This window comes from Nyctereutes procyonoides, unplaced genomic scaffold, assembly GCF_905146905.1.
Source record: "Nyctereutes procyonoides isolate TBG_1078 unplaced genomic scaffold, NYPRO_anot_genome, whole genome shotgun sequence".
NCBI lineage: Eukaryota > Metazoa > Chordata > Mammalia > Carnivora > Canidae > Nyctereutes > Nyctereutes procyonoides.
The window spans coordinates 11,821,048-11,848,906 of NW_026575144.1; the positions used below are offsets into that span (position 1 = coordinate 11,821,048).

Consider the following 27,859-nt stretch of genomic DNA (forward strand, 5'->3'; position numbering starts at 1 on the left):
ATCTGATCATACCACACAGGAGGCATTCCCCTTCTGTCTCCACGGAGCCTGCTGCTCCACTGCTGGGGAGAGAGCCCTGACCACCTTGACTGATGACAGTGAGGTCCTTGACAGATGAAGATGGAGAGCAAATTCACAGCACAGCCTGAATGACATCATCTCCTTCCCCACCAAGGCTTACCGTGCACCATGCCCCCTGCCTGGTCCAACCCAGAATGGTGTTTGCACTGCAGGAATCCTGGGGTCAGTGGGGGGTGGGAATTCACAGCAAGACTGCTTGGGAGGAAGGCAGATGTGGTTGGTGCACACTGCTCCGTAATGTCACATTCCTCTCCCTGCCTTGCCACCTGTGTGCACGCGCTGTCAGCTGGAGCTCTAGTTTCTGCCTCCTGCCCTTTGCTTCTCACACCTGTGGCCCACCCAACACTCCTGCAGAAGCTCCTTCAGCCAGAAGTAGTTGGTCCTGTCTTTGTTTTGGGATGTGAGCTCAGCTTACAGACACACCCTAAGGAAGTTGAAGATCACTCACTGGGATCCATTTTCAAAGTCAGAAACCAGGCTCTGTCCCTTGCAGGTGGGCTGTTCCTTGTCTCCTGGGCCATGATTATTATATATTTGGAGGGAATGTTACCACCTTCCCGTCTATGGATAAGCACGAGGGAAAGCATATCGAAGATCTTCCAAATAACAGGACTCCACGGCAGCTTCCACCTGGCTCCATACCTTGCCATTCTGCACTATGCTGTCGGCCTCACCAGGCTGGTTCACACCCGTGTGGCACCATTGCGCATTCCTAAATAGCTTTTACTGTTCTGTCTAGAACACAAAATAGTTTGGGGACATTTCTGTACTTTCTTTTCCCCAAAACCAGATATACATGTGTGCTTAGCTGCATGGAATCCTCCCATCCTTAACACTTTGGCCTGCACAGCCGCTGATAAAATACTTGGGGTGCAAGCTCTTTGGTGGGTCCGTCTTCTATCCTCTCTACTGGCATTTGTTACTGAGCTCTCTTTGGAAAGTGGTGTCTTCTGATGGGTAGGAAGGATAATATATTTTACTTACAGTGCCAGTTCTGGTCTGACCAGTTCCTTTTCATTCTGAATTGAGCTACTGGAAGGTACCCAGCAGATAAGCTGTGAGGTGATTTACAAGGCATGCTCTCTCTTGCTTGTCTTGCTTCTGTTTCTCTTTAAAATTCCTTGGCTGCCCTCAGTGTGGGCATGTGCTTCCATTTATCCTGTAGCTCTTGGGACTGAATGCAGCTCTTGTACTTCTGAGAGGCTCTGATTAGGAAGCCACTTCCCTGACTTCCAGCTTGCACTGATCAAAATGTGGCCCTGAGAACCATGACAAGGATTTTGCAAAGGGGAGATGTTTATCATCGAGGTTAAGATAGTGCAAAGTTTAGCGAAATGGCAGAAGGGAAAGAAGTGGGTAATTTTTTTTAAAAAAGATTTATTTATTAATTTTAGAGAAAGAAAGAGAGAGTGTGTGAGCAAGGAGAGGGACAGAGGAAGAGAGAATCTCAAGGAGACCTCTCACAGAGAGCCAAGTCCCATGGGGGGCTCAATCTCATGACCCTGAGATCATGACCTGAGCTGAAAGCAAGAGTCTGTTGCTTAACCAACTGAGCCCACGAGATACCCCAAAAGGTGAATAATTTTTTAAAAGTTTAAAATTTATTTCTTGCTATAAAAGTAAAGGATGCATGTGGTTTCTTTGAAGGAAAAAAAAAATTCAACAGAAAGGGGTAAAAATAAAGTAAAAACCCCTTGTCCCTACCCTGATCATGAGAAAATAAGTATATTCCTCCAGAAATATCTCACTCGTGCATAGGCCTGTATGGATATATACGCCTGCCCTTTTGTGACTTTTAGAAAATTCAAATGAGAGCACAACAGAATACTATTTGTTCTGTGCTTTACCTATTTTCACTTAATTTTTCTTGGAAATATTTCCATTGTGAGAAATAGAGCTTAGCCTTCTATTGTAAGTGGCTACATGGGATGTAACAATAAATGTGGTTAATTTCAATTTTCTCCATTTGGTTTCCAGTTATTTCTCTCAGTGCAGTTACTGTTCTCTTTTTTGTCTGAATATATTTGTGAGGTAAATGCTTAGAAGTAGAAGAGGCAGCTCAAAGACCAGGTGCAGTTTTAATTTTGACAAATATTGCCCAATTACTTTCCTTAAAAAAAGGGTACTGATTTGTCTCTCTTTTCCAAAAGAGCAAATTGTACCACTTGGATACTTTCATTTCCAGGACAGTACATCTCTGCCATGAATGTGGCCAATCGTCTTTTCATGTATTTATTGGTTGTTTTTGTTTCTCTTCTGCCCATTCTGCCTGTTTTCTCTTGGGATGTGTGCTTTTTCTCTTGCTGTTTTTCAAAACTCTTGAAGGTTAAAGAATTTGACTCTGGGACTACACTACATGTGTTAGAAATATTTGTTCCTAAAAGGCCTTTTATATTTTGACTTTCATTTATGGCATTTTTGCCATGTAGAAGTTGAAATATATATGATTTCAGATTTATCACTGTTTTCCCCTCCTACTTGACTTCCAGGTTTGTCTTGCTTAGAAAATATTTTCCCCACTTCAAAATTATACTCAAATAATCTAAAATTTCCATTCAGCATTGCACAGTCTAGAAGCCAATACCACTCTGGCAAAGTAGAGTGGCATATTGAGACCTAACTTGAGACTTTAATTTTTAATGTAGTCAGTCCACTGGGATCACTTATCAGGAAAGCTTTTCCTCTATAACCTTTATTAGGATGTATTTTTTTAAAAAAAAAACTTAATTGTTTTCTTTGCTTCAAATTGGAGGACTCCTTTAAATGTAACTTCCCTGAAAGTTCATTTAGTTAATTAAGTACTTACTGAGTTCCTGTTGTGGTTAATACCTTGATAGACTATATGCTTCATAGGATTAAAAGAATGAGTCCTAAATATTCTGAAACCTCATTAAGTGTGTACAGTAGAAGAAGGTATCTGTGCATACAACCCAGGCATCAAGGCACAGGCTAATAATGGTCTTAAGAGTACTGCAAAATGCATAAGGTTGAGAGAAAGGAGACATTACATATGATGTGGGGATCAAGGAAGAGTTCTTTTTTTTTAAGATTTTATTTATTTTTTCATGAGAGTAGAGACATAGACAGAGGGAGAAGAAGGTGCCCTCTAGGGAACCTGATGTGGGACTCGATCCCAGGACCCAGGGATCACAATCTGAGCCAAAGGCAACTGCTCAGCCACTCCAGGCATCCCATAGAGTTCTTTATTAAAGTGACATTTGAGATGGGCCTTGATGAAATGGTGGGCTTTTTAATGGGTGAAGATTTTGAAGAAAGGCATAAAAAATAGTCATGTGTAATTTGAAACTTGTACATTTGTCCTGGGAGGAACAAGTGGCCCACTTTGCTGACATTGAGCACATAGGAGAGCAACGAGAAAGGAATCCAGGGCAGGCTGGAGGTCATCTTGGGAAAGAACTCAAAGGACTTTACCCTCCATTTAGCAAGCAATGGGAGCCACTAACATTTTTGGAGCAGTAGTAGAAGGAACAGATTAGAAGGATGAAATATTTGAAGGCAGAAAACTCATCATTAATTGCAGCTTTCCTGGGGGTGAAGAGATGAAATGCTTAATTTGGGGTAGCAGTCATAAAGGGAAAAAATAGACCCAAATGATATTCTCAGCATATAGCCTGTGTTTGGATATGGGAGTCGAAGGAAAGACACATTAAAAGTCACCATGATCTCTGGCCTTCATTCAATTCACTCTTCTAATACATAAGTGCCCAGTATGTTACACTCTGTGAGCCACTGGGAGCAGAGCAGTTGGCATGAAGACAAGGTTCCCACTCTCAAAGGATGGAACTCCACGGATGCAGGAACACTGAACAAGCCAGGATGAGGCAGGAGTAGAGACCATGAATATAGGTAGAGAAATTAAGAGCAGGAGCGGCTTGATGGGGATCCCTGATGACTTTCACTTTAAGTCTTAAAAATGAGTGTTCAGTAGTTGTTTCAGATAATTATGTAGTTATTTCTGGGTGGTACTCTCTTTCCTTCTTCATCTGGTGTTTACTATTGAGTGATGCAGGGGAAAAACGTAACTTGTTACTTAGAGTTTTAAATAGGCTGCAAAGGTGGAAGGGCCTCTGCAATCTGTGGCTGTCTGCCTCATCCACAATAGGAAAAGGGAGCTGATCAGGCTGGTGATCAGAACATCTCTTTGATTTCTGAAGACGCCTTAGTTTTCTCAGCTGGTAAAGCAGGGGTCTGTCCCAGCACATTTTTACGTTGTTCATCATTTTGTGGGTCATAACTCGGGTAGAACTTGACTAGGCAGTTCTCATTTGGGGTTGTGACATGAGGTTGAGGTTGCAGTTTTATCAGCTCAGCAGAGCTGGACAAGCAAGATGGTTCACTCACATGGCTGGTAGCTGATAGCGGGTGTCAGCTGACATTGTACCTGATTCCATTGACCAAGTGAGTGAGTATAGTTTCTCCAGCATTGCAATTTCACGAGGGAGTAGACTTCTTGCATGGCATTTGGCTTTACTCAGAGCCAGGGTCCCAAAACACTAGGTGAAGGCTGCATGGCCTTTTCTAGCCTAGCCTCGGAAGCTGTGTGGCATTACAACCTCTACAATCCATTGATAACAAGAAAGTCAGTAAGGCCAGACCAGATTCAAAAGAGGAGGATATAGACTCTACCTCCTGACTATAGGAATGGCAAAGAATTTGAATTATGTCTTAAAACTTATACAGTGAAATAGTGTTATTTACTTCATAAGGTTGTTTTGAGGATTAACAATCCTTAGAACAGCTCCTGACCAATGACTGTTAAGGACAGTGATGATGGTAGTAGTGGTGGTGACAAGGATAATGTTGATGGTGGTGAGTAACTGCATTGCCCTTCTGCAAAATATCTTTTATTATTGCTGGCAGGTTGAATAGTGTGGAATTAATCATTGGTCTCACCTGGCCTTTATTTTTAACATAGTAATAGAAGAATCATAAACTAATAGGGACAACAATGGTCACATCTTGGCCACCATATTACCATGCACATTTAAAAGCAATTTTCATTTTATTAGTGCCTCCTACTATTCAAGATTTGAGAAGTTATGTACTTTTTACTCATTTTTACAAATGAGTTATGTACTCATTTGTAGCTTCATTTTTATAATCCATCCTCTGAGATAGACATAGGAGATGTTATATTACAAATGTAGAAGTTCAAATTGAGATAAAGTATTTTCCAAAGGTCACCAAACTTTGTAGAGGAGGCTAAACTGCAAACAGAGTCATTTGACTTTGGTTGAATCAGCTATGTGTTTGGTTACAATTGATAGGAACAACAGCTATAATTGACTTAAATAAGAGAAAGATGGGCACCTGGGTTGGCTGATTCAGCAGTTCAGACTTGTCATCAAGTTAATATATTTTCCATACCTCTTTTTAGCCATTTCCATTCATAGTGCATTAGCTTTGCAATGCACTCCAATAGAGTCATAAGATAGTTGCAGTAGTTTCTATGTTCATTGTTATTGGGAGAGGGAATACAACACCTCACCTTCTAGCATCCCAGCATGGACCACAAGACATGGTCAGATTGAATATAGCTCAGCTATCTGTGTTGCCAACGTCTGGACTATAAATGCTTGTCTGGTAGAATGTCATAGGTTGATTGCTTTCATCTAATCACACTCTACCTGAAAAGCTAGGGAGGGGCCACCATCCAGCATGTCCTAAAGGGGGGGGGTGTTTACCTGAATACTACCTGAGTTCTGTTAGGAAGGATGAAAAGAGGAAGGAGTGTTGGCTTAACAAACAGCACTGTCTGCTACAGTTTCCTAAACACTCTTTCCTATGCTACATTTCCTTTTTTCATATTATCAGATGGCATTTTGGAAAGGAGACTAAGCTGTCCAAAAGTCTTTGTTTGGTGAAGAATTATGTTAATTTTTCTTTTTTGGAAAATAGAATACATAGGAATAAAATTTACATATTTCTAATAACAACAATTTTTAAAGATTAGAAATTAAGTCATTGTTGCCCAGGGAATGAAAAGATTTCAGAAGCGTGAGGACTATTAGTACTTAAACAATTGGGCATTCACATATTTGTTTGCTATTTTATTCCATTGTAGTTCTATAAAAAGACCTGGTTATCTTTAAAGTTTCCAAAGAATTAGGTAAAATGCTAATACTCCTTAAGTGAAAATATTCATAAGTCAAGAAAGAAAGTTTGGTGCCAAGAGCTGAAACTATTGGTATCTATGTTAGATTCAGTATTTCCATACTAAAAATGGGTAGAAACTTTTCCCTACAAACTTCCTGTCTGCCCTCTTACCATCATTCTCCATAAATTATATACACATGCCTTAGTTACGTAAGGATTCAAGCCACACTCAGATGATCTTTTAGACCTCATTTTACTTCTAACCGGCAGGAGCAACAGAAATGATGAATCTCAATTCTCTATTCAAGAAATTTCCCCCAAACACTGAAATTGTATCTTTAAATTGTCTCATTACTGGTTGTAAAACCTCACCAAAGATCTCACATAGCTCAAGTAGCTGTGACTCATTCATTTAAGGGATTATTATTAATGACCTAATTACTCTCCTGAGCAGGAATAGCAAAACATCTCAAGACTTTGAAATCAACCATTACTCTCTTTAGCACAAATGAATTCAATAGAAAAGATATTTTGAAAATCTAAAGCTTGATGAAATTATTGCATGAGCCATAATAAAGCACGACAATTTTACATCTACATGATTTACTTACCATTCAGCATTCTCTAAAATTGGCTCATAGATTTCGAGACTTTGATGTGTGCATTCTAGGAGACATTTCAGGATGGCCCACTTTCACTCAAAAGCTACACAAAATATACTTTTTCAAATAGCAAATGGACACGAACTAACACTATGCAAATTGCTATAATGTAGAAAATTGTTGATGGAAGCAGCCAACTTTTTTCCTTAGTTATGGGAGCTGGCCTACTGGATCTTTTCATTGAATCCAGCCTGGCCTCACCACTGGAAGCCAGAAAGATGCTGATGGATCTGTCAAGATAACAATAAAAAATTACTGAGAACACTTCAGGCAGCTGAAGGTGATTTGGTCCCCATGTGGGGAAGAAACAGATGATAAAGTGGAGGAGAGGTTTTTAGGTATGCCCTTTTCTTCTAAACACATTGCCTGGGAAGGCCAGTGCCTATCCCCATCGCTTCTGGAAACAGACAAGCACCTGTCAACTGCTGAGGCAGGGAGAAAGAACAAGAACACCAGCATCAGAGAAGCCCTACCATGGGAGGGCGTCAAAAAATAGCTTGGATTTTGAACACTCCCCTGGTCCTCCCTGTTCCCTAAGGGGTGGATAATTATAATTGAGGAAGTCTATGTATTTCTGCAAGTACAGATTGTTTCACCAGAGGCCCTTTCCCCTGAGATGATACCCCACTCACCCACCACCTACCCTATTAGGATGGGCACAAATCAGGGCTTTCCCAAAGACTTATCACCAACCAATGTAGTTAATATGCCTAATGAAATAAATAAGACTTAAGGGTGTAACTGCTCTAAAAGAACAACAGAAATGGGCAGCCCTCGTGGCTTAGCAGTTTAGCACCGACTTCAGCCAGGGGTGTGATCCTGGAGACCCAGGATCAAGTCCCATGTCAGGCTCCCTGCATGGTGCCTGCTTCTCCCTCTGCCTGTGTCTCTGCCTCTCTCTCTCATGAATAAATAAATAAAATATTAAAATAAAAAAAGAACAACAGGACTTATACCTGATGAAGCATAATTGGACACTACAACATTCAATAAGCATATTAAGTATTTTCCCAAAGATAAGGAAGGATATTGGAGACAGGAGGTAAAACAAGAAGTCACAAAGAAATCCAAATGACAACTCAGACAAAGCAAAATATAAAAACTTAAAAAATCTCAGCAAATGGGTCGAGCAGCCTAATGAATTCAGCTGAAGAACCAATTAGTGAGCCAGCAGCTATTGGAAGGTATTTGGAGGGTATCAGGAATAGAGAGAAGGAAAATATAAAATATAAATTAAGCAATATACAGAATAGAGGTATTTGATCAACATTTATGTGAAAAGAATCCTAGAAAGAAAGAAAACAGTAGAGGAGAAGGAAGAAATATTTGAGAGACCAATGACTGAAAGCCAGAGAAGAAAAAGACATGAGGCTTTAGGCAGATGGGCTTTACAGAGTATAAAACAGACAGGATGGAAAAGGGTGAGAAGTGGAACATGGATAGGTTGCAGTTAAAATTTTTATGTAACAAAGGCAAGGAGAAATTGTGGGGCTCCTGAGTGGCTCAATTGGTTGAACATCTGCTTTCAGCTCAGGTCATGATCTCAGGGTCCTGGGTTGGAGCACCACATTGGGGCTCCCTGCTCAGCAGGGAGTCTACTTCTCCCTCGCCCTCTGCCCCTCCCCCATTTGTGCTCTCTACCCACCTCTCAAATGAATAAATAAAATCTTTTTAAAATAAGAATTAGACTGATATCACACTTTTCAAGAGCAACATAATCTGCAAAAATGCCATGGAGTAATATTTTCAGTGTTGAATCCAGAATATTAAGCTATATTTTACTTAGTGTTTAAGTGTGAAATAAAGATGTTCTCAGATCTAGGAGTCTTTAAAAGGTTTGCCATACCTGATATTATTTGAAACATTCTTAGATGAAGTGTTTTAACAAGATGAAAAATAAGTCCAGGAGGGCAGTATGAGATATGTGAAAGAAGGCATTACAAAACCTTAGTAATTTTATTGTTGATGAAATAAAAAACTTATGAAAAAAACATGCTTAGTAAAAACCTAGAACTAAAATATAGCCTCAAAATATATACAAATATATCACTGTGGAGTAGGATGGTGGCAGAATGAGAAGGTGAAAGTAGGCTAAGGTGTAGGCTAGGTACGCTCATTCTGCCCCTGGATCTAATGGGAGTCCCTCAGACAATACAGGTGAGAATGCATCAACAACATAACCTGCTAACAATAAGCACCCAGAGGAATGTTCTCCCTTTCTGCTGGCCCAAGACTCCCTTTTCCTCTCAGAGACACTCAGTGGCCTGGCCTGGGGAAGCTCCTTTGCTCCTTGTGCAGTTCAGCTGGGACCAGTGAAAGCTCTTGTTGGAACAGATATCTCAAGCAGACAAACCAAACCAAACCAAACCAAACCAAACACCCCCCTCCCAAGAAAGCCATACATTTGCTGCAAAGGATCTTAAAATTAAAATGTAATTGGAGGGGTACCTGGGTGACTCAGTTGGCCAAACATCTGACTCTTAATCTCAGCTCAGGTCTTGATCTCAGGGTCATGGGTTTGAACCCTGTATTGGGCTCTACCCTGGGTGTGGAGCCTACATAAAAAAAAAATGTAATTCTAACCATAGCCCTAAAAAGGAGAATAGGACTGTGTGATAAACCTAACTGGATTATTGCCTTCTAAAATAGAAGGCACTTATTTTAGAAGGCATTTAAACAGGACTCAGAATCTCCTAACATAATGGCCAGAATTTTCAGAATACAATTGACAATCCCTCAAAATATAAAAACAAAGGAAATCACAGCTTGAATGAGAATAAACAATAACTGACCTGAACATGGAGATGAATTAGATGTTAGAATCACATGCTGAGGATTTTAAAGCAGCCATCATAAAAAATGTTTCCATAGATGGGGCACCTGGGGGACTCATTCAGTTGAACATCTGACTCTTGATTTCAGCTCAGGTCATGATCTCAGAGATTGAGCCCCATGTTGGGGCTCTGTGCTCAGTAGGGAGTCTGCTTGAGGATTCTCTCTGTCCCTCTCCCTGTGGCCAGCCATCCCCCCCCCCCACTGCTCACATACATGTGCTCTCTTTTTCTTAAATAAGTATATAAATTTTAAAAGTGTTTCCATAAGCAATTACAAATTCTCTTGAAATAAAGGCAAAAAAAGAGAAAATGTCAGCAAAGATAGAAAAGTTATAAAAAAAGAATCAAGTGGAAATTATAGAACTGGAAATACAAAAACAGAAACAAACACTTCAGTGGAAAAACTTAATAATACAGTGAAGATGACAGAGGTTAGAATCAATGAACTTGAGAAGAGAAAAACTGAATTAACCCAATTTGAACAAAAGAAAATGGACTGAGAAAAAGTTAACAGAGCCTAAGAGACCTGAGGCTCAATAACAAAAAATTTGATACATATCATAGGATCCAAGAAGGAGAAAAGGGGAATAATTCATTATTTGAAGAAATAATGACTAAATACTTCCAAAATTAAGACACAAACCTACAGATTCAAGAGCTAAGAATGCTTCCCCCCCCCAAAAATAAATCCAAAAAAATCCATACCAGAACACATCAGAATTAAATTTCTGAAAACTTAGAAGACCAAGAAATAACCTTGAAGCAGCCAGCAGAAATGATATATTACCTATAGGGGCACATTAATTTGAATAATGGTGGATTTTTCACCTGAAACCATGAGAGCCCAAAAGAAATGGTACATTTTTCAAATGATGAAAGAAAACAATCAACCCCAAATTCCATATCCACAGGGCAAAAAAGGAACTTCAACCTAAATCTCACACTATTTAAAAATTAACTTAGAATGGATCTATCCATGGATTCATTTTTTGGGGCAATATATATATATATATATATATATATATAATAAAGGATGGTAAATATCTAAGCCTGGAAAAGTTGAACTAAAAGTCACAGTTATAATATCACACCAAATAGATTCTTGGGCTAAAATATTATACTAACGTAGAAGGTCATCATAAACCGAAAAGAAGCAGTAGAAACTTTAATGATTGAAATATATATATATATTTCCAATACCATATATATCCAATACCATAATCCAAAATGCATAAGCCAATCAGTAGAACTGTGGGAAGAAATAAATGAATCAAAAATTATAGTTGGAAATTTAAAACACTCCTCTCAGAAACTGATAGATGAAACAGGCAAAAAAAAAAAGCAAATGTATAAAAATCTTTAATAATATAATATGCCTTAACTGTAGATGCAATGAGTAGAACACTCATTTCTTTTGGATGCATGTGGGACAATTACAAAGAACCATCAAGTAGTAGATGATAATAGTAGGAACCTTAACTAATTTTATAGTTTATTCTTAAAAAAAATAAAAAATAAAGTTTATTCTTGATCATTATGCAATACAATTAGATAGCAACCTAACAGAAAGGAAGCTGGAGATTTAAATGAATGTAAAATGAGGAAAGACAATGAAAGCACTAAATGTAAAATTTGTGGGACAATGATGTTATAAATTCTGGAATTAAATCATGTGCAATCACAGGAAATGTTAAAAATCAGTAAGTTTGACAGTAGGTATAGAAATGTTTGTTAAATTATTTCCTGTATTTCTCTGCATATTTAAAATATTTAATGACTTTAAAACTTAAACATGGTTAAAGTGTGACTTGGACAAAAATTTAGAGCTTTCATTTATTAGAAAATTAAAATGGCAAGAGAGGAAAATAAAAAATAAAAGGAAACAAACAATTTAAGCTTGAAAAAGGAAGCTAATAAAAAGATAATAGATCCAAAGAAATGAGAAAAAGGAAATAGAAAGATAAGATCAGAATTCAAGGAAATAGAGAACAAAAATCAATATTGAAGATTAACAAAGCAAAAGGTAGTTTTTTTAGAAAAGATTAAGAAGATAGCAAACCTCTGATAAGACTGAACAAGATAAATCAGAAAAGTAACTACACAAAACACAATGAAAAGGAGCATTGTCTTTACACACAAACACAAGTTGCCTAAAAAGATAATTTTTATAATTATGAACACACATTATAATACAAAATCCATTAGAAAATGAGTTGATTTCTATAAAGGAGATAATGGGTTAAATTGGACCCAAGAAGTAATAAAATATTTAAGTAGAATAGAAAAATAAAGATATTGAAGTGGTAGTAAAATATCTCCTTCAATAAAAGCCTTAGAAAAAGCAAGTGGAACTTAAGAAAGGAATAAACAGACAAAGGGATATGAAAGGACAATTCACAGGAGAAAACCTGAGTGGCTATGATCCTAGTGGAGAGATGCAACCTTGAACAAAATGCCACTTTATGCCTGTCTGATTGGTTACACATAGGAAGCTGGAAAATGAGTCTAGCATGTGTAACTAAGGACAATCACTACTGGTGTGTATGAGATTCCACTCCAGCTCTCTTGTTACAGGACATGGCTCAGAAAATCTTTCTTCTCTCTTTTTATTTTTTTAAAGATTTTATTTATTTATTCATGAGAGACAGAGAAAGAGAGAGAGAGAGAGAGAGAGAGAGAAAGAGAGAGAGAGAGACAGAGGCAGAGACACAGGCAGAGGGAGAAGCAGGCTCCATGCAGGGAGCCCGATATGGGACTCCATCCCTGGATTCCAGGATCATACCCTGGGCAGAAGGCAGACGCTTAACTGCTGAACCACCCAGGGATCCCTTTCTCTCTTTTTATTGTATTAGATTGACACATAACACCAACCAGGAAGCACACACCTCATGAATGTATGTCTGATGAATTTTCATAAAATGAACACTCTCATATAAATCACCATCCCATTGAGAAATAAACCACTTCCAGTATGGTAGCAGCCCTCTTTGTACCTCTTCCTGTCATCATCCCCTTTCTCCCCAAGGTAGCCATTGTCCTGATTTCTAAGACCATGGATTAGTTTTGCATATTTTCAAATACAAAATAAATGGAACCATAGTGCCTCCTCTTTATCTTTTGGTTTTGCCTAGCCTTATGATTATGAGATTACCATACTGTTGCAGATAGTAATAATTTATTCACCTTCGTCTTTGCAGTATGATATTCCAAAAAATGAATATACACAATTATCCACAGATGTTTGTTTTCCCTCCCCGGTTTTGGCTGTTACAAATAATATTATATTATACAATTGATCTCCATTATTCGTGGGTTCTGTGAATTTGCCTACTTACTAAAGTTTATTTGTAACCTTGAAATCAATACCTACAGAGCTTTCACTGTCATTCATACACATGCAGAGTAGTGAAAAATTTGAGTCATCTGATGTACATGTTCTCAGCTGAGGTCAAACAAGGCAATGCTCTGCCTTGTTCCAGTTCTCATATTACAAACAAGTGTCATTTTCATGGTCTCCTTAGTGTCATGTTTTTAAAATTTTTGTACTTTTTTTAGTGATTTCACTATTTAAAATGAGGCTGAAGCTTAGCGAGGAGAAAATAATGTATGTTCAGGCAGGAGTTATAGTGCAGTTGGACATGAGTTCAGCATTAGTGAATCAACAATATACTCTAAATAAGGTGTCTTCAAATAGAGACATACATAACAAAGTTATACATTGATTGGTTGATGAAACCGTTGTGGCCAGAGGCTGGAAGGAACTTAACCCTAGGTTTCCCTGGGGAGCACCGTTCAGTATTGGCTAGTTTGGTGCTCATGGTGACTTTATAGAATATAGCTACTATGAATATGAGAACTGACAGTATATACATTTCCTTGAGTGTATACCTAGGAGTCGCATTGGTAGGTCTTAATGATTGACATGTGCTGGGTATTAGTACATCCATCAAAGAGATTTCAAAGACATTGTATTCATGTTTAGACTCACCATCAGTGTATGAGAATACTAATAGCTCTGAATCTTTTCTGACGTTTGTTATTGTCAGACTTTCAAATTTTAGCCATCTTGTTGATGTGTAGTACATTGCATTGTGGTTTAATATGCATTTTCCTGATGATTAATGGTGTTGAGCATCCTCTTCATAAGTTACTTATTGGCCAGTTAGATGCCCTCTTTTGTGAAGTGCCTGTTCAGATCTTTGCCCTTTTTAAAAAGTGCATTGTCCGTCTCTTTCTTATTGACTTGTAGGAGTCATCATATATTTTCAAATCATTCCTTTGTTGGTTATGCACATTACAAATAATTTCTCCCACTCTGTGGCTTATAATTTCATTCTCTCAATGGTGTTTTTTTGGTGAATATATGTCATGATATAACTGAAGTCAAACTTACCATTTGTTTTTCTTTACAGCGTGTCCTTTTCATATTTCAGAGATCTTTGTTTACTATGAAGTCATAAAGATATTACCCTACATTATCTTCTAGAAGTTTTAGTGTTATAAACTTTCACATTTTGATCTTCAGCCTACCTGAAATTGGTGTTTGTATAATGTGAGCCAGTAATCATGATTTGATTTTTTCCTATAGTGATATTCAGTTGAAATAAGTACAGTATGTTGAAAAGACTGTCCTTTTCCCACGAAGGACAATCACTGTATTTAATGATGTCTTTAATGATAATGTATCATTCTTACCCTTTTACTTGTGATCTGTTTGTATCCCTATATTTAACATATGCCTTTTGTAAGCAACATATAATTAGATTTTGATTTTTTATTCTAGTCTGAAATCTTTGCCTTTTAAATATATCTATTTATATTTAATGTAAATCTTGATATATTTGCATATAAGTGTTTCTACTTTTACCATTGTCCCCATCTGTATCATGTTCATTCCTGTCTTTTATTGTTTTTATTAAATCAATACTTAAACAATTAAGTATACTTAATTTTTAAAATGCTCTATAGTATGAGCTTATCAGTTATACATTCTTTTAACCTATTTTACAATTACTATAGAAGATTGCATATAAATCTTCGACTTTTTAAAGTCTGATATAAATGAGCACTCTTTTGCTTTCTGGACAACACAAGGACCCTCCTTCTTTTTGCACTGGCTGTCATGTATTTTAATTTGACATATATTTTAGACTACAAAAGAAATTATTGCTGTTTTTTACATCCAAATGTACTTAGATTTAATCACATGTTTATGCTTCTCATTGTTTTTCATTTCTTTATGGATGTCCTTGCTTTCAGCTGGGATAATTTTCCTTTTTCTGAATGTGTTGCCAAGGAATTCTTTCAGTTCCTATTTCTCTGAAAATATCTTTATTTTACTTTTGAAGGAAATTGAAAATGATTGTATAATTTATAGATTGACACTTATTTTCTTACAGCATTTTAAAGATGTTGTTTTATTATCTCTTGGCTTCTACCATTTCTGTCACTCATATTATTGTTCCTTTGAAGTTAATGCTTTTTTTTTTAAAATCTGGCTGCTTTAACGAATTTTGTTTCATCTTTGGTGTTCAGCAGTTTCACTATGATAAGCCCAGGTGTATTTCTTCTTTTTCTTAGATTCTTCCTGTTTTAAGATTGTAATGTTTTCTGAATGTGTAGTTTGATGTCCCTTGTCAAGATTTTAATGTCCTTAGCTAATATCTCAATAATGTTGTTTCTGTCTCAAACTCTTTTCTTCTGAATTCATCATTTATAAACTCAGCTGTAAACTAATGACAATTAATATTTTTAAGTAGCTAGAGAGCATGATAGATAATTTCAGCAGTGAACTGAAATGTAGAAAAGAAAATTAAATAAAAATTATTGAACTGAAAAGAAAATTAAATAAAAATTATTGAACTGAATAGTAAATTATTGAACTGAAAATTGAATATGAAAAGTAAAGTAACAAAAATTGAGAACACAATAGATAAGTTGAATGGTAGATTAGACATAGTAGAAGGAAGGGTTATTGAAAGGAAGATAGATGTCTAGAAAATATCCAGCCTGAAGCTGAATGTATGGGTAAAAAAATGTATATTTTCCTATAAAATTCCACATTTTTGCCTTTTCATAAAAAAATAAAAAATTTTTGAACATTGAGTCTATACTCCTTTAGTTGACCTGAGCTGATAAAGGGCTCCCTGTAGATGGATATGTTCTTCCTACTAGCCAGAGTCTATTCTGCTCTTTTGCTTTCTGCCACTGAAACTGCATATCTGTTGCTATGGTTTGTATTACCCATGCACTGCTTCACTCATTTACATTACTTGGGTGAATTGGTATTGGTAGGTGAATATGGCGGGGGAGGGACAGTCTAGGCATATGAAATAGCACATGAAAAAGTATTTAGCTGGGAGAGCTGGACAAGTCTGGAGACTCAAAGGAAGCCAGCAGGGCTGGAGCACAGATATGAGAAGGGGCTGTATTATATTGGAACACTGAGTCTGGAAAAACACACCAGATCTTGGATGTCTTTGCAGATCAAGTAGCTAAGAAGGACCAATAGTTATTTCACTGTTAACTTGATGATATCCAGATTTGGCCCCTATATACCTTCTAGTTGAAACAATCCACCACTATATGAAATTAAATTGTTAATTGTAAGATGACTAGCTAACTTCTAGCCAGATTAAGCTATTGACTTGGTAGGATGATACATCACTGAATAAATCTTCATGCCTTTGTTTCCCCTCTGTTTTAGCTGCAAGTGTCCACTGCTTGGAAAAGTGTGGGAAGCTGACTTGGAAGCTTGTCAGTTGCTTATCCAGGGCCTACAGCTCCAGGAGGCCAGGGGCATACTATCTGCAGAAGATGAGAGGCAGACAGATGACTTAGGGGGAGCTGCCTATACAACCACTCCTGCCATCTCCCCCAGGCTCCACTCTGAAGTTGAGAAGAAGACCCCTTTGCAAGCCTTTGAAGATTGGAAGGTTCAGCTGAGCCCAGCTCTGTACTTTGCTGGCAGCGAACAGAAAGAGGTCTGTCCATCTGTGTAGCCTCAGCAGGGGCCCTACTCAGAGGGGTACTTTGAGGCCACACTCCAAATGGAAACAGTAAATATTGGGAGGGCGACTCACTGAACCATACAAACTTTTAACAGTGTTAATAACCCTGGAATATGAACACAAAATAATGTAGAATTTTTGTGAAAGTTTAAAATATAGAAGAGCAAAAATATTTTGACATATTTAGTTCTGTGTTGTAATTTAATGGATAGAGTTAGAATATAAATCTGGTATATAATTATTATATATATCACATATACCATATATGCCATATATCATCATTTATATACTATTATATATGATGTGATATTTAATTATGTATTTTGAATCTATCATTATTTATTAGAATATCTATATATTATTATTTATTAGAATCAAACATTCAAATATGTGTGTGTGTGTGTGTGTATATATATATATATATATACACCTTTGTTTTGGCCTAGACAAGGTCATAATGGATATTTGTAATATGCTGTTTTCATTTTTTAAGAAAAACCTGGTACTTGACTTATGATATATATATCATATGTCATATATATATATATATATCACATATATAATGAAAATGTGGATTTATTTAACATTTTACTCCAAGGCTGACCTAGATTAACAAAGAAGAACTCCACTCCCCCCACCCACTCTTTACTCCCCTCCCCACCTCCCCTTCTCTTTCACTCACTTTCCCTTCCAACCCTAACAAGACACCTTTCAATGAAAGTTCTCTAAGCAACTTTTTTTTTTTTTCTCCAATTTTAGTACCACATCAGGAGGCTTTGGAGCTCTTTTTCTGGCCAGGTACTCAGGTGTTCTGAATTAAAAGGAAATAAAAGCCTGGTGAAACATGTTACTTCATGTTCATGGCTCACATTTGTTATTAGATGTGCCCCTCCCGATCCCTGGGTGGCTCAGCAGTTTAGCGCCTGCCTACAGCCCAGGGCGTGATCCTGGAGTCCCGAGATCAAGTTCTGCATCAGGCTCCCTGCATGGAGCCTGTTTCTCCCTCTGCCTATGTCTCTGTCTCTCTCTCATGAATAAATAAATAAAATCTTAAAAAAAAAAAGATATGTCCCCTCCCTAGGCCTTTGCCAGAAAGTCACCCACCCAAGCAGGCCTGCCTGTTGTGTCTGTAGGACCACGGTCTTCACAGAGCAGACACTCACTGACAACGTGGGCTATAGTCACTGCCTTTTGGACTGCTTGGAGAATTGATACTTGATCCTATATTTGAATTGAATAACCTTATGAGAAAAAAGGCTGTTGTCACTCTCTGAAATCCTGCTGGCCTCATAAATTAGGCTCTAAATCGAGCTATAGATGATCTCAACTTCTTTGTTAGCCAAGACACTGCAGGTGGCCACCAGCTCTGTTGGTGGAGTAATTGAAAATTCACCACCTGTTACAGTTGGCCCACGGGAAAGAAGATTCTAATGTGGAGGGAAGTGCCACCCAAGCAAGGGGGGTCACAGCCCTGGGCTGAAGATACTGTGGGCCCTGGGTCAGAGGCTTTGAAGGAAGGCTTGGCTGTCCAGAGTAGGCTCCCTGGAGCTCAGTACCAGGACAGGCAGGAGCCAGGCCTGGTGTGTGATGGGGTCTGCTCGGGCATGGGACCCCTCTGGAGGTCAGGATTGATTCAGCAAATTCTACCTGTTGGAGGAGCTTCTCTCCTTCCTTCCCTCTCTCCGTCCCTCCCTTCCTTCCTTCCTTGCTGTGCCCTTGCGTCCCTCCAGGCTCTCTGGGGGATGATTATTCTTCCATAAGATTATAAGCACCTGCCAATCTGACTATAGGAAAACAGAGCTACAAAGTAGGAAATGTAGGGTCAAGGATGAATAGTGTAGAACCCTATCACAGAATGATACTTGAAGTTTCTGGTGAAGAGGAAGACCAGATTGTAACCCAGAGAATGGGAGAGCTACAGTGGCTGCTTCTCTGAGCTCTGGGACCTCCAACCCCCACTCCCTGCCTCCAACCCCCACCTCCTCTCCACCAACTGAAATGCTGAGGATTTCCCACATTTTTTTTGCTGCTTTCTTGAGGATAGGGGAGACAGAGGGTATTTTAAAGACTTTGCTAGCTGTCACTGCTGTGTTCCTGTCCTGTGCCAGGCCTCAGCCCACTTACTGTTCCTGCATTTCTTTTCTGGGTTTATATTCACAAAGAAGGGTAGACGCCCTTTGTCAGTGGCAGAAATGTTAAGATATCAGGCTTAACATAGAAAGGGAAAGGGAAAAAATTATGGGAACAAAAAACAGATCAGTTGTTGCCAAGAATTGGGGTTAGGGGAAGAGATTGTTCATGAAAAGCAACATGAAGGAATTTGTGTGTGTGTGTGTGTGTGTGTGTGATAAAACCATTCCGTGTCTTGATTGAGGTGGTAGTTACATGACTATGTACATAGATCTATAACTTTACACCAGAGTGAATTTTATTGTTTTTTTTAAAGATTTTATTTTTTTAATTTTATTGTATGTAACTTCACAAAGGTGTTTACAGCTTAAAAAAAAAAATAACATCCACCTATTTAAGAGCGAGGGTATCGATGTTGGAATCAGTGGAACTAGGCTCAGGGCTATCAGAAGACAGTATGTATGGTGTGGCAAAGGAACCTGAAGCTCAGAGTCTCTGCTCTGACCCTAGTTAGGCCATCTGCAGGCTGCATTTACTCATCTGCTAAACAGCCCCCTTCCCACAGCCCCTAAATGATGACAGTAAAAACTATTTCATGAGGTTGTAAGGATTTAAATAAAATAATGCATCTAAAAGTCAATAGAGGCTTAAGAAAATACATAGCAGAGCTTTAAAAAAATTTTTTTTGAGGGGGCTGTCTGTTATCACTCTTTTTGGCAAATCACAGGTATCTATCTCTAAGACCTTTGCAAACAATGCGCCTGACTTTCTTATCAAGCAGCAGAAGAGAGCAATGAATGAGTGGGAGATAATCCCAGACAAGAAAGATTTAATAAAGGAAGAATCTCGTTTGTATTTAGATGGAGTATTTTCGACAACCAAAGGCTCAGAGAAACGATGATCAAGGATCTCATTTAGAAAGGTGTCTAAGTTTTCCCGACTCCCTCCTCCAGGGAGTCCTTGAAGTCTGGGTACTTGCGCGTTCATCCCGTGGCTAAAGTGTCTCTTTGTGTTGCAGCTGGGAGTTGGTTTTACTTTGGAGCTGTCTGCTGGGTCTGGCCATCCCACCCTGGTTTCTCTATTGAAGCACGACGGCCCGAAGGCAGGCAGTTTCTTTATGACCCAAATCCTCCATGAAAAATTGCTGACTTCTTATGGAGGTCCACAGGGAGCCGGATTCTCGGATTCTCGGAGCCTCGGCTGTGTGCGTAAGCGGCCCACGTGGTTCCGCGCCTTCCCGAGGTGCGCCCTCGCTCGGAGCCTGCTGTGGCTCATTAAAGCTCTCCCCGAGCCCACCGCCCCCTCCCGAGGCCGCTCCGCGCCGCGTCCCGCATTTTGCAGCTGGGCCCGCGAGGCACAGTCCTGTGCTTGGGGCTGGGCTGCGGCGCAGGAAGTGGGCAGCAGGGCTCAGGGCCAGGTGTAGCTTGCACGTCCTCAGGTTTGCAAGATCGCTCTTCTTTTTCTGTTTCCCGGCTGCTAGTTGCTCGCCCGCAAGCCTTTCCGCGGACTCTGGAAACAATCAGCTGCCGTTGGCCCGGGTTTACAGACGGTGCAGAAATTGCACGGGGGCCAGACAGGAGCTGGGGAAGTCAGTGAGCCGGCTTCCTCCGCTGTGAAGTTGCTCTTTTGTACTCGCCGTCCTGGCCGTAATACCTGCGTAATTCTCTCTTTCCTGTCTGCAGCCTGTCCTGCTGGGGTGCTCTCTGTTTTTACTACAAAGTGGGCTCCCCCCCCCCCCCCCCCCGCGGAGTTCCCTGGACAGGATCACTCTCTCCTTAACTCCAGCTGCTTCCTTTCCTAGCCAGTAGCTGCCACCAAAGAGGCTGCAAGAGGCCAGGAAAAGGGCGGGAGCTCCGCGCGGTCCCGTGCAGCACGGGAATAGCAGGCATAATAATGCCGTCTGCCTTGAAAGCGACTCGCTGTAAGCCACGACCCCGACAGTGCAGCCTTGTTCTGTGACACGGGTCTCTCCAAAACCCAGCTCCTTTTCGCTCGGCCCAGCTTGCATGGGCAAACCTCAGCCACAACGCCTCACCTGGCCTCTCCAGAGTGGGCTTCTCAAAAGTGGGCGGGAAGTGCGCACCTGCAAAACCAATCCCTGGGGCTCCTCTCTCCTCTCTCCTAAATATTACTGAGTTTCCCAAGGTTCTCTACTTGATGTCTGTGGAGACGGGTCGTCTCGTTCATGCAAACGTTCCATTGCTTCCCATTGTATTTCTTTAAGTTATGCCATTAGAATTTCAGGTAGGACCGGCACGTGTAGGAGGAGCAACAAACACCACCCCACGGATGGGGGAAGTGCGCAGGCGCCCCGGGGCTCCGCCCTCCTGGCCCCGCCCCACGCAGGTGGAGAGAGGGAGCCCCAGGGGCGCTGCAGGGTAGGTTGGAGGGGGCTTCACCATCAGCTGTTAGCTGGCTCCTGCTGCTTCTCTGTTAATTAACGTTGTCAGCTTGTCAGCCTCCCTCACCTGCCCAAGGAAAGGAAGTGGACTCCCCTGATCGCGCCGCTTTCCCTCCCATTGGAAAATTGTGGAATCACCTTCTGTGCTCCAGGGCCTAACTGTGGCATTTCTTTCACTAATTAAAAATAGGTCAGTGCTTCTCAGGAAACCAGCCTTGGGCTCTCCGAGACTCTTTACCTTGGAGATTCCTTGTCCCTCACTGATGAACACCCAGTGATCAATAGAGAATCGCCACCGCCTGGCTGGCAAGGACTAACTTAAGGGTGTTTGTGAACAGGAGGCTTATCTGACCACTACGCAGTGGTTCAGTAGCCGAGAGGTGTGTTGTTTTCTTTTGTTTTGTTTTGTTTTTTAATACAGGGTTTCATGTTCCTGGAAAATGAATTGACCCTCTGCCCCTTGTCATACCTAGGCTGCCCCTGATGCTCTCACCTGTTGGGGGCCGGGGCGGTCAAAGTCAGGAACCTCCTGTACAGCAGGGGCTGGGTCCCCATAGAACGTGAAGATACTTTCCTTGTGAAGGGTGCCATCCAGGACCAGGACGAAAGACTGGCATTTAGAAACAGTAATTCTGGTAGTCTTGTGGTTGCACAATTTACAAAAAATATTTAGAAATGAAATTTTTTTTTATCTAAAATGAATACAGATGAAAGTTAGCATTTGATTATTTTCTCCTGGCTCATCTTTACTCTTTGTGGTTCAGCATTTCTTAGCAACAGACATCTTGCCGAGCACATTCTCCCTATGTGGAATCCCCCCAACCGTGTTCCCTTCTCATTTTCCTTATACAAAACGGTTTTAGGATTTGATGTCACTGTCCTCCATATCTCAATGCTTGTGTTAAAATAGAGATTATTTAAATACTTGCTGATGGTATGACTATTATTTACTCCTCGGTTTTTCCTTGAAGTTTCTAATAGAGTTTGGCCTTATTCAACTTTGATGTTCAACTGGATGTGTGCCAAAAGGAAAACAATCCAAGTTCTCTTAGATGATCCTGTAATATAAAATATAGCTTTCCAAAGATTGCCCTTCATGTAAACCGGAAGCCATAGGCCAATTAGCTTATGCAAATTATCAGCCAATTCTTTCTTTTATCAGTTTTTTGTTGTTGTTGTTGTTGTTCTGTTAAATGGTTCTGTTTAGAACTTGTTTCTCAGCACCTTCTCTGGAACTAGTGCACAGATACTTGAAGACAATTTATTGCTTACTCTGACTGAAAGACATCTAAATATTTCAAATGTTTTCTTTGCCCCTCACATCTGGATGCTTTTAAAAGAAATACCACTTACTCAGGGTGTAGCCATATAACTTGGGTATTTGGATGAATACTTGTATTATATGGAGAAGTAAAGATATGCCTTCAGTGTCTTAATTCATGTTTTTCTGCTCTTTGGCATTAATGCCTGTAGAATGAGTGTTTATGTGGAAAGACAGATACTTACAAAGTCTATTTCAGATAGATGTGCAAGATTTTATTCATGGTATGGACAGGAGTTTGTCATAGGTAAATACTCTCTTTGTGGACAATAAAAAGAAAAGAAAAAGAAAACCATATAGCATTCTGGGAATGTATTTGCCAAGTAAATATTTTGGAAAACAGCCCAAAGGAACATATTTAAGACTGTGATTTTAATACTGAACTAAGGAAATGCTTTAATGCATCGGCTAAGCTCATGGATGGTGGTAATCACATCTGGTTTACCTCAAGCTATAGGAGAGGGAATGAAACTTAACAGCGGAACAAACATGAGGCTCAAGTCACATTTTTTTTTGTAGGTATTCATATATGCAGTGCATGGTTAAAAATTTTTTTTTGAAAAAACTTAAATACTGCCAAGGCTCAAGTAATCCGTAAATGCAGATGGCTTGCCAACCATAAGGGAAGACTACTCTGTCACCTGTCCTTTCTTTATTATGTAGCCTGTGAGTTTAACTGCAGGAATTAAATATTTTTTTGGATAGGCAACTACTGCGGATGCCTTATTACATGGCCTAGGGAGATAGGGATCTAAGTAAGCTGGTTGAGTTATAGCAAAGAGCAGGGTCTCCAGAGAGGGAGCTGCTTCCTCCCCTCCCCACCCTAATCCTGTTCCTTAGAAAGGGACAAAGCAGTTGATGACTTATTAAAAAATATTTCTTTTATATATTCTTTTTTTTAATTGGAGTTCAATTTGCCAATATATAGCATAACACCCAGTGCTCATCCCATCAAGTGCCCCCCTCAGTGCCCGTCACCCAGTCACCCCCACCCACCCCCCGCCCACCTCCCTTTACACCACCTGTTGTTCCTTTCCCAGAGTTAGGAGTCTCTCATGTTCTGTCTCCCTCTCTGATATTTCCCACTCATTTTCTCTCCTTTCCCCTTTATTCCCTCTCACTATTTTTTATATTTCTCAAATGAATGAGACCATATAATGTTTGTCCTTCTCTGATTGACTTATTTCACTCAGCATAATACCCTCCAGTTCCATCCACATCGAAGCAAATGGTGGGTATTTGTCGTTTCTAATGGCTGAGTAATATTCCATTGTATACATAGACCACATCTTCTTTATCCATTCATCTTTCGATGGACACCGAGGCTCCTTCCACAGTTTGGCTATTGTGGACATTGCTGCTAGAAACATCGAAGTGCAGGTGTCCCGGCATTTCATTGCATCTGAATCTTTGGGGTAAATCCCCAGCAGTGCAATTGCTGGGTCATAGGGCAGATCTATTTTTAACTCTTTGAGGACCCTCCACACAGTTTTCCAGAGTGGCTGCACCAGTTCACATTCCCACCAACAGTGCAAGGGGTTCCCCTTTCTCCGCATCCTCTCCAACATTTGTGGTTTCCTGCCTTGTTAATTTTCCTCATTCTCACTGGTGTGAGGTGGTATCTCATTGTGGTTTTGATTGTATTTCCCTGATGGCCAGTGATGCGGAGCATTTTCTCATGTGCTTATTGGCCATGTGTATGTCTTCCTCTGTGAGATTTCTCTTCATGTCTTTTGCCCATTTCATGATTGGATTGTTTGTTTCTTTGGTGTTGAGTTTAATAAGTTCTTTATAGATCTTGGATGCTAGGCCTTTATCTTATACGTCATTTGCAAATATCTTCTCCCATTCTGTAGGTTGTCTTTTAGTTTTGTTGACTGTTTCTTTTGCTGTGCAAAAGCTTCTTATCTTGATGAAGTCCCAATAGTTCATTTTTGCTTTTGTTTCTTTTGCCTTCGTGGATGTATCTTGCAAGAAGTTGCTGTGGCTGAGTTCAAAAAGGGTGTTGCCTGTGTTCTCCTCTAGGATTTTGATGGAATCTTGTCTCACATTTAGATCTTTCATCCATTTTGAGTTTATCTTTGTGTATGGTGCAAGAGAGTGGTCTAGTTTCATTCTTCTGCATGTGGATGTCCAATTTTCCCAGCACCATTTATTGAAGAGACTGTTTTTTTTTCCAGTGGATAGTCTTTCCTGCTTTGTCGAATATTAGTTGACCATAAAGTTGAGGGTCCACTTCTGGGTTCTCTATTCTGTTCCATTGATCTATGTGTCTGTTTTTGTGCCAGTCCCACATTGTCTTGATGACCACAGCTATGTAGTACAACCTGAAATCTGGCATTGTGATGCCCCCAGCTATGGTTTTCTTTTTTAATATTACCCTGGCTATTCGGGGTCTTCTCTGATTCCACACAAATCTTAAGATGATTTGTTCCAACTCTCTGAAGATAGTCCATGGTGTTTTAATAGGGATTGCATTAAATGTGTAAATTGCCCTGGGTAACATTGACATTTTCACAATATTAATTCTTCCAAACCATGAGCATGGAATATTTTTCCATCTCTTTGTGTCTTCCTCAATTTCTTTCAGAAGTGTTCTGTAGTTTTTAGGGTATAGATCCTTTACCTCTTTGGTTAGGTTTGTTCCTAGGTATCTTATGCTTTTGGGTGCAATTGTAAATGGGATTGACTCCTTAATTTCTCTTTCTTCAGTCTCATTGTTAGTGTATAGGAATGCCATTGATTTCTGGGCATCGATTTTGTATCCTGCCACACTGCCAAATTGCTGTATGAGTTCTAGCAATCTTGGGGTGGAGTCTTTTGGGTTTTCTATGTACAGTATCATGTCATCTGCAAAGAGGGAGAGTTTGACTTCTTCTTTGCCAATTTTAATGCCTTTTATTTCTTTTTGTTGCCTGATTGCTGAGGCTAAGACTTCTAGTACTATGTTGAATAGCAGTGGTGAGAGTGGACTTTGAAGTACAGCATCTAGCACAGTGCATTTCCCACCTAAAGTATAGACCTCAAAAGTCATTGTTGATTGTATCAGAGTAATTTTTAAATTGTAGCAGTAATCCTTCCTTCAGTTATGAGGTTTTTTCCATTTCAGACATCACACTGCCTCTCTCTTTGGAACTCCTTTTGATAGTATTAAAAACATCAACTATTTGAATTTCTCGATCTACTGACTCAACCCAAGGTGTAGTCCATCTGCTCAAATTTGTGGCAGATCACCAGTGATGAATAACATTTCTGGAAATGTATGCTCTGTTAGGTGTGCGAGCCCTTCATAAATAAAATTGGCAACATTATCTGCTAACTGGCAATTTAATCTAAATGGCCTCCTGTTCCACATGCATTTTCTATCCAGAATAAAAATAATCAATATGATTTCCTGATCACTCTAGGTGTAGCCTAGGGGATATTGTTACCAGATATTTTCTCATTTTGAAACAATTACTGTGATGTAATATATTACCTACCCTTTGGGTATGGGCTCTAGTTTTCAAACGTTAAATATTGATATTCTCCAAATGTCACAGGCAAGGACTTAGTCTTGTTTATGGGAATTATCACTAAGGAAAAAAGTCCTTGGAGACCTTAGCCATGGAGTGTGTGATTCAGGTTTGTCACCAGACTCTGAGGTTTAGGCATCTGTTCTGGCTAGGCACAGAATGCATTTTGGGATCTGACTATAAATTTTTGTCAACAAATGTTGTAGAAAGTCATTTTAATGGGAAAATCCTGCCCAACAAAGGAAATCCTCTTTTCTGTTTTAAATCATGCGTCCCGAGTTTGTTGGGTAGGACAGATATTTGACAACAGCTCTGATTCAACACAGCTGAAAATTTCTGCCCAAACTTTCAAGTCTACAGATTTTGACCACAAGGTGAGTTAGAGAAATTATATTTGAAATAATGTCTAGCTGAGTTGGTGCTCCCAAATCATAGCCATGTGGAGAGATAGTAGGGAAGATGTAGGGCTTTTTTTCTGAGGTCCATGAAAGATGCGTTTGTATGAAAGCGCTGTGGTGAGCACACAAGACTGGCTGGCAGCCCTGGATCCCTCCTGTCTGGCCCTTCTCAATTCAGCTAGATGATGCCATGAGTGATGCAATCTGAGAAACAGCATGGCTTCCACAAGGCAGTAGTCACTGGGCTACAGAAATGGCAGGACGCCATTATGCCACCTCCTGGTGGGGGAGATAGGCCGGTATGTGACCAGTAAAGGAGTCTCATGCTTAAGCCCTAACAGAGTCGAGGTGGTATAGGAGATTCAGGAATCCATAAGCATTCCTGGAAGAAGTGGAATCTGCAGGGTTTTGGTTTTGAAGAGAGAGATGGTATTAACCAGGCAAAGAATGGGAAACTCTCAGCCAAGGGGCCATTTACCCAGTGAAGTTTCTTTCATTCTGGCCCATAGGAAAGATACTCCTAGGGCTAAATGAGGGAATGGAGGTACAGAAAGGAAAAGTCATAATCTGAGTTGCTGAAGAGACTGCCTGATGGGACAAATTACTGTAGAGTTTTCAAAGCCACTTTGAAATGCCAGACAACCTGTACTTTATCCGTTCAGAATTGCAAATCCTACAAAATTCCATTTCAGCTAGGAATACCAGTGACTTTGTAGTAGGTGTTATTTTTATTATCAAGTGTCAGTCATGTGGTCATGTGGGGTTTTTGTTTTTTTGGTATGTTGTTTTTTTGTGAGGTTTTTTTTTCCACATTTAATTTAATAATAAAAATGGAAGCAAATGTTACAGATTTCAAACCAAGAGGAGCTCAGTGCATGAAGAGCTGCTGGATATGGTTCAGAGAATGTTCAGTTTGGAATCTGCCAAAGTGATAAAAAGAGATGAGAGGTCAAGGCTCTTCTATTCTTATTCAGAAAGTTGAAACTCGCTTCCTTCCAGTGTGACTCACTGCTTTCCTCTGCTTCCAGCCTTATGTTTTATGGACATGTGGACCCAAGATCCCCAGCTCACCATGGAAGCCAGGTTGTCTGGTGGCTGCCACTATCACTTCCAGTTGATATCTATCTATCTTATTCCTGGAGGAAGAACCCCTTAGTGATGCAGAGCTGTCTAGGAATCAGAGCAGACCTCGCAGAGTCCCAAGGGTGCAAGGGAAAGGAGGTGGTATCTTCAGGCACTGTTCACTTCTCTGATTTATTTCTGTCATTATTTTGAAGCCCCCCTCCCTCCCACCCTGGAGGGGCCCAACAAAAATCCCTTTCTGTGTTTCCCCTTGGCACGGCTAAATCAGATCCAGAGGGAGGAATCTGCTAAATATGGGAGACCTGTG

General features: G+C 39.8%; 1 protein-coding gene across 4 annotated transcripts in view; it reads left to right on the forward strand.

The window, feature by feature from the left end:
* DISC1 (DISC1 scaffold protein) overlaps window positions 1–27,859 on the forward strand; it is a 346,483-nt gene that overhangs the window by 301,879 nt on the left and 16,745 nt on the right. For 3 of the 4 annotated variants that reach the window (XM_055308948.1, XM_055308944.1, XM_055308945.1), the window contains one exon: window positions 16,401–16,677. In XM_055308948.1, coding sequence (XP_055164923.1) covers window positions 16,401–16,677 — 277 coding nt within the window. Of the gene's footprint in view, window positions 1–16,400; window positions 16,678–27,859 lie in introns of those variants that run through there. The other variant, XR_008662318.1, reaches the window with a different exon arrangement.